The 7395-nt window shown below is 52.3% G+C and overlaps 1 protein-coding gene across 3 annotated transcripts in view; it reads left to right on the plus strand.

Moving 5' to 3' along the window:
• Nucleotides 1–7027, plus strand: part of PRKD2 (protein kinase D2) — a 44244-nt gene extending 37217 nt beyond the window's left edge. For 2 of the 3 annotated variants that reach the window (XM_017874312.1, XM_017874313.1), the window contains 3 exons: nt 2699–2966; nt 6232–6317; nt 6608–7027. In XM_017874312.1, the coding sequence (XP_017729801.1) occupies nt 2699–2966; nt 6232–6317; nt 6608–6820 (567 nt within the window). In that variant the 3' untranslated portion in view covers nt 6821–7027. Of the gene's footprint in view, nt 1–2698; nt 2992–6231; nt 6318–6607 lie in introns of all 3 variants that reach the window. The other variant, XR_001886053.1, reaches the window with a different exon arrangement.
• Nucleotides 7028–7395: the final 368 nt, after the last annotated feature.

Raw genomic sequence — 7395 nt, forward strand, 5'->3', positions numbered from 1 at the left:
GTGACAGTACAAGACCCTGTCTCTTAAAAAAGAAACAAAGCTCAGTGAAATATTCTGCTTGTTTTTCATATTATGTCTTCAAAATCTGGTGTGTAACAGTTGGGGAAATAGATTGACATACCCAAGTTATTCCAAACATATTTAAAAGTTTTCTGGTCGGGCGCAGTGGCTCATGCCTGCGCCCGACCTTTGGGAAGCTGAGGTGGGCAGATCACTTGAGGTCAGGAGTTTGAGACCAGCCTGGCCAACATGGTGAAACCCTGTCTCTACTAAAAATACAAAAATTAGCCGGGCATGGTGGCAGGCACCTGTAATCCCAGCTACTCGGGAGGCTGAGGCAGGAGAATTGCTTGAACCCAGGAGGTAGAGGTTGCAGTGAGCTGAGATCACACCACTGCAGTCCAGCCTGGGTGACAGAGCAAGACTTGGTCTAAAAAAATAATAATAAAATAAATAAAAATTTTGAAAAAAGATCCAGCCGGGTGCAGTGGCTCACACCTGTAATCCCTGCACTTTGGGAGGCCAAGGCGGGCGGATTACGAGGTCAGGAGATCAAGACCATCCTGGCTAACAGGGTGAAACCCCGTCTCTACTAAAATACAAAAAAATTAGCCGGGCGTGGTGATGCACACCTGTAGTCCCAGCTACTGGGAGAATGGCGTGAACCCAGGAGGCGGAGCTTGCAATGAGCTGAGATCGCGCCACTGCACTCCAGCCAGGGCGACAAAGCGAGACTCTGTCTCAAAAAAAAAAAAAAATCCATAGGAAAGGGTAGATCTTGGAAAAGGGAAATATCTATAAGATCTGTAGAGGCCGGGCGCGGTGGCTCAAGCCTGTAATCCCAGCACTTTGGGAGGCCGAGACGGGCAGATCACGAGCTCAGGAGATCGAGACCATCCTGGCTAACACGGTGAAACCCTGTCTCTACTAAAAAAATACAAAAAACTAGCCGGGCATGGTGGCAGGCGCCTGTAGTCCCAGCTACTCGGGAGGCTGAGGCGAGACAATGGTGTAAACCCGGGAGGCGGAGCTTGCAGCTCACTGAGATCCGGCCACTGCACTCCAGCCTGGGCGGCAGAGCGAGACTCCGTCTCAAAAAAAAAAAAAAGAAAAGATCTGTAGAAAGGGCAGAGGACCTTAGGAAAGGGTGGCTGTCACATAGAGATTCAGCTCAAGGGTTGGCACGTGACTGGTTTCAAAGGTGACAGAGGCTTCGGGCTTCAAGGATTTGGGGCTCTATCCTGCAGGCAACAGTGAGCCGAGGAAGGGTTTTGAACAGGAAAGGGACAATACATGAACAGAGCGGGGAACCGAGGCGGAGACTGGTAGGCAGCAGAGCAAGACCTTGAACCCAGGTCTTGCTGGCTCTAAAGCCTGTCCACGACCTTAGACTGCAGCCATTAACAATGAGGGAAAGGGGCCAGGCGTGGTGGCTCATACCTGTAATCCCAGCACTTTTGGGAGGCCAAGGCGGGCGGAACACCTGAGGTCAGGAATTGGGGACCAGCCTAGCTGATATGGCAAAACGTCTTTTCCACTAAAAATATAAAAATTGGCCAAGCGTGGTGGTAGGTTCCTGTGATCCCAGCTATTTGGTAGGCTGAGGCAGGAGAACTGCTTGAACCCGGGAGGCAGAGGTTGCAGTGAGCCAAGATCACGCTACTGCACTCCAGCCTGGGCGACAGAGCGAGACTCCATCTCAAAAAAATAAATAAATAAAACAATGAGGGAAAGATAGGCATACACCGTACTGTCTGCCGGCTACCGCAGTCAGCACCCGCTCCTACCTAATCCCCAGGAAAGCCTGAGAGGAGACTGCTATCAACAGCCCCTCAGTACAGATGACAAAATCAAGGCCTGGAGAAATTAGGTCCTTGACCTGAGATCCCCGAGGCTCATTCTGTGCTAGACGCTGCTCCTAACAGGTTGCATATATATTTCTCTTTCAATCTAAATAAGCACCCTTTAAGGTAGGGACTATTAAGATCTCCAGTATGTTTCATGTTTGTTTGTTTTTTGAGACGGAGTCGCTCTCTCTCTCACCCAGGCTGGAGTGCAGTGGCACGATCTCGGCTCACTGCAACCTCCACCTCCCAGGTTCAGGCGATTCTTCTGCCTCAGCCTCCCAGGTAGCTGGGACCACAGGTGTCTGCCACTACGCCTGGCTAATTTTTGTATTTTTAGTAGAGACGGGGTTTCACTATGTTGGCCAGGCAGGTCTCGAACTCCTGACCTCAAATGATCCATCTTCCTTGGCCTCCCAAAGTGCTGGGATTGCAGGCATGAGCCACCACTCCCCAATCATGTATATTTTAAGGCTATTAAAAAAAAAAATCTGCATTATTCAAAACAGCAAACCATTGGAGGTAGCAGAGGTATAGCAGCAGCTAGCATTTATTGTGCACCAACTGCATGCCAAATATCGTCCTGTGGGCTTTGGATGGTTTAACTCACTAACCATCATGGCAGTCCTCTGAGATAGGCGCTCTTCTGCTCATATTCTTCCTATAGATGGGGAAACTGAGGCACAGAGAGGGAAAGTCACTTGCCCAGGGTTGCTCAGCTAGTGAGCCTAGGAGCCTGGATTCAAACCAGCATTCAGCTTTCTCTGGAATACCATGGGGGGTGGTGTGGTGGGGATGCTAGGGCAGGTGCAGCTCCATCACCCGATGGAACCTCCGCCCCTCGCCCTCTGCAGGTGAAGCTGTGTGACTTTGGCTTTGCGCGCATCATCGGCGAGAAGTCGTTCCGCCGCTCAGTGGTGGGCACGCCGGCCTACCTGGCCCCCGAGGTGCTGCTCAACCAGGGTTACAACCGCTCGCTGGACATGTGGTCGGTGGGCGTGATCATGTACGTCAGCCTCAGCGGCACGTTCCCTTTCAACGAGGACGAGGACATCAATGACCAAATCCAGAACGCTGCCTTCATGTACCCAGCCAGTCCCTGGAGCCACATCTCAGCTGGAGGTGCCTGGGCCCGCCTACCCCTTGGGTGGGTGGGTTGTGGGGTGGGGCTGGAGGAGTGGGCGGGGCCACGAGAGGGGGTGGACCCGGAAGCAGCCTGGCACCTTGTGGGTGGAGCCTAGTGGTGGGGTGGGCCTACTGGAGGGGCGTGGCCACAGGAAGAGCTGCCCTGTAAACAGTGGGCTGGGACCCAGGCCTAGACTAGGTTATTTGGGCTGGAAACGAAGTGCCCTAAAACCGCTAAGGAGGACACTTGGAGCCTTAGGGGGCTGAGTGAGACTTGGCTTGTCTAGGGTGGGACCAGGAGAGGGACTGGACTTGAGGGTGGCAAAGGGCTGGGGTGACCAGGAGAAGGGGCTGAGCCTCTCAAAGCATTGGCTGGGACCTGGAACCTTTGGATTTATGACCCCAAAAGGGTAAGCCTTGCAAAAAGGAGGCACCAGTGGGTAGGGTTGAGGAACAAGGGCCTGTCTACTTTGCTGAGTACTGGGGCCATGACTTGGGTAAAGATGGGCCTGAAGCCTGGAGTGAGTCCAGTGACCGAGGGGGCAAGTCTAGGGATGTGGCCTTGGAGGTTTCTGAAGAGGTCCAGTAACAGGGCAGACCCTGAGGCCTAGAAGCTGGGAGGGGATGGGAGCGGGGAGGAGAAGGGAGCCAGGACTGAGGCAGACACTGTGATCTCTGCATTCCTAGGCTTTGGTGTTGTGGCTGGGCCTGATGAGGTGGCACCGGGCCTGGTGACTTGACCTGCTTGGGAATGGGTCTGTAACTTTCCCTGCTTGGAAAAGTTAAGTCCTAAGGCCTGGAGCTTTGAGGCTGGGTGTGGGATGGCATGTTTAGAGGGCCAGAGGCAAGGCTAAGATACTGGGGTGTGTCAGAAGCCAGGAGAACAAGGGACATGTCTTGGAGTCAGGGAGCTCAGGAAGACAGATGGAGTATGGGAAGGGGCGGATCATTCATTCGTTTATTTATAACCATTTATTCAACAAGTACATTCATGTATTTATAACCCTTGATTCAACATGTTGAGTGCCTACGATGTGCCAGGCATTGACTGTTGCAGCTCTGGGAATACTGTGATGACTTGGACAGGAGGGGTCAGGTGCGGGGGAGCTCCTTGAGTGGTCTGTGAAGAGTGGAAGGGGGAAGAGCCCTCTCTGGGGGGTGTGACTTCATGGAGCAGGCGGGGCAGGGTGATGCGGAGGTTGCTCAGTGCAGGACAAGACAAGGTCTTGGTGGTGGTCTAAGAGTACAGGCCCTAAGCAGTGAGAATGTGGATGGACTTGAGTCCTGGAATAATATTGGGGGTGCTCAATACTGGCTTTTTTTTTTTTAGACGGAGTCTTGCTCTCTCGCCCAGGCTGGAGTGCAGTGGTGTGATCTTGGCTCACTGTACCCTCCGCCTCCTGGGTTCAAGGGATTCTCCTGCCTCAATCTCCCAAGTAACTGGGATTACAGGCACACACCACCTGCCTGGCTGATTTTTTGTATTTTTAGTAGAGACGTGGTTTCGCCGCGTTAGCCAGGCTGGTCTTGAGCTCCTGATCTCAAGTTATTTGTCCGCCTCAGCCTCCCAAAGTGCTGGGATTGCAGGCAGAAGCCATCACACCCAGCCAACATTGTCTTTTCAGACCCACTCAGAAGTCCCTGAGTAAAAGTGCATCGAGTGTACACAAGTGAATTTAAGTGTGGTTGCACCTGTGTGAGGATCACAGCATCCCCTGGGTGTTGACAGGAGCAGGGTGCCTGTGTGCACCAGGCCTCTTCTCGGATGGGTTCACACAGTGAAGCCTTGTCCTTCAAGGCTTCCCATCAAGGAGAGAGCCTCAGATGAGTGCTGGCTTGTCTTGAAGCTTGACATTTGCTAGTCCTCTTTTTCACAATGAACAGGCCTTAGTCTCTGAGGCTTCTGCAGGCAATGGTGACTAACTACCATCTGATGACTTTTTTTTTGTTTTGAGACGGAGTTTCGCTCTTGTCACCCAGGCTGGAGTGCAGCGGCACGATCTTGGCTCACTGCAACCTCTGCCTCCTGAATTCAAGCGATTCTTCTGCCTCAGCCTCCCGAGTAGCTGGGACTACAGGCATGCACTACCATGCCCGGTTAAATTTTTGTATTTTTAGTAGAGACAGGGTTTCTCCGTATTGGCCAGGCTTGTCTCGAACTCCTGACCTCAGGTGATCCACCCGCCTCGGCCTCCCAAAGTGCTGGGATTACAGGTATGAGCCGCCGCGCCCAGCCTGATGACGTAGATGCTCCCTGATTTACACTGGCATTAGGTAAACCTGATAAACCCATTGTAAATTAAAAATATCATAAGTTGGTCAGGCGCAGTGGCTGAGGGCCGTAATCCCAGCACCTTGGGAGGCCAAGGTAGGCAGATTGCTTGAGCCCAGGAGTTCAAGACCAGCTGGGGCAATGTGTCTCTACAAAAAATACAAAAATTAGCTGACTATAGTGACAGATGCTTGTAGTCCCAGCTACTCGGGAGGCTAAGGCAGGATCATCAATTAAGCTGGGGACGTAGAGGCTTCAGTGAGCATTGATCATGCCACTGCACTTCAACTTGGATAACAATGAGACCCTGTCTCAAAAAAAAAAAAAAAAAAAAAAAAGGAAATACTGTAAGTTGAAAATCCATTTAGGCCGGGCGCAGTGGCTCTTGCCTGTAATCCCAACAATTTGGGAGGCCAAGGTAGGCAGATTGCTTGAGGTCAGGAGTTCGAAACCAGCCTGGCCAATATGGTCGAACCCTGTCTCTACTAAAAGTACAAAAAGTTAGCTGGACATAGTGACACACATCTGTATTCCTAGCTACTCAGGAGGCTGAGGCAGGAGAATCGCATGAACCCGGGAGGCGGAGGTTGCAGTGAGCCAAGATCATGCCACTGCACTCCAGCCTGGGCGACAGAGGGAGACTCCGTCTCAATAAATAAATAAATAAATAAATAAATAAATAAATAAATAAAAGAATAGTACACATGTAATTGTATGTACCTGTGTATGACAAAAAGAAAAAAAAAGGTGACATAGGGGAATGGGGGAATTGAAGTAGAGGGAGCTGGTGTGAACATGCGTGGGCAGGAGGAGACAAATTTGTAATGAGGAAATGGGTGGGTGGGTGATTGGCACAGGTGAGGCTCCTGAACCACCTGCGCTAGTGCAGAAGGAAGGTGTCGATGGCAGGCAGGTAGGCTAGGGCGTGCCTATTAGAGGAGAAGTGACCCTCGACCTGTAGGGCTTGACCTGTTTCTCTTTCCTATGCAGCCATTGACCTCATCAACAACCTGCTGCAGGTGAAGATGCGCAAACGCTACAGCGTGGACAAATCTCTCAGCCACCCCTGGTTACAGGTGATGTAGTGGGCAGGGCTGGCCCATTGGCTGGGTTGGAGGAAGGGGTGGGACTAGATCACTTATTGGCTAGGCAGGTAGTGACGGATGTAGGTTTCCCTGGGTCTGGAATGTGACTAGTCCTCCCATTGGCAGGAAGAGGGGGTGAAGCTAAATGTCTGCTGGCTGGATGGGTTGCAGGGGGTGTGGCTTCACCTTCATTGGTACCCAGCTCTCAGTGGCAAAGCAGATGGCCTCCAGGCACTGCTCCAGTGCAGACCCCAAGCTAACCCCAGTTCTGTTGGGCCCAGGAGTACCAGACGTGGCTGGACCTCCGAGAGCTGGAGGGGAAGATGGGAGAGCGATACATCACGCATGAGAGTGACGACGCGCGCTGGGAGCAGTTTGTGGCAGAGCATCCGCTGCCTGGGTCTGGGCTGCCTGCCGACAGGGATCTCGGTGGGGCCCATCCACCACAGGACCACGACATGCAGGGGCTGGCGGAGCGCATCAGTGTTCTCTGAGGTCCTGTGCCCTCGTCCAGCTGCTGCCCTCCACAGCAGTTCTTCACAGGATCCCAGCAATGAACTGTTCTAGGGCAAGTGGCTTCCTGCCCAAACTGGATGGGACACGTGGGGAGTGGGGTGGGGGGAGTTATTTCCGAGACCCCTCCCTGTTTCCCCAGCAATTAAAACGGACTCATCTCTGGCCCCATGGCCTTGGTCTCAGCACACAGCACTCTTGACTCATTAGTCTGTTGTACCAAGATGGAGTTCATCTGGAAAGAGGACTGCCTGAAAAGAGGAAGGATGGAGGGGGTGGGGAGAGAGGACTGATGGGAAAGGAGTCTTGGAAGGACGATGACCTGGGGTAGAAAATATAGAGGAGGATTGCCAGGAGAGAAGAAGAGAAGGGAGAGGGAGGAGTAATGGAGGAGGAGTTGGAAACTGGGGAGAGATGAAAGGAATGTGACTGGAGGGTAGGGAACTTGAAGAAAGTAATCTCATGGTTTGTGATGACTGATTTTTTATTTGGTGGTGTTACTACTAATCACAACTATTAACAATTCAGGCTGGGCGCGGTGGCTCACGCCTGTAAT

The sequence above is a fragment of the Rhinopithecus bieti genome, unplaced genomic scaffold, assembly GCF_001698545.2.
Source record: "Rhinopithecus bieti isolate Rb0 unplaced genomic scaffold, ASM169854v2 scaffold_7888, whole genome shotgun sequence".
Classification (NCBI taxonomy): Eukaryota; Metazoa; Chordata; class Mammalia; order Primates; family Cercopithecidae; genus Rhinopithecus; species Rhinopithecus bieti.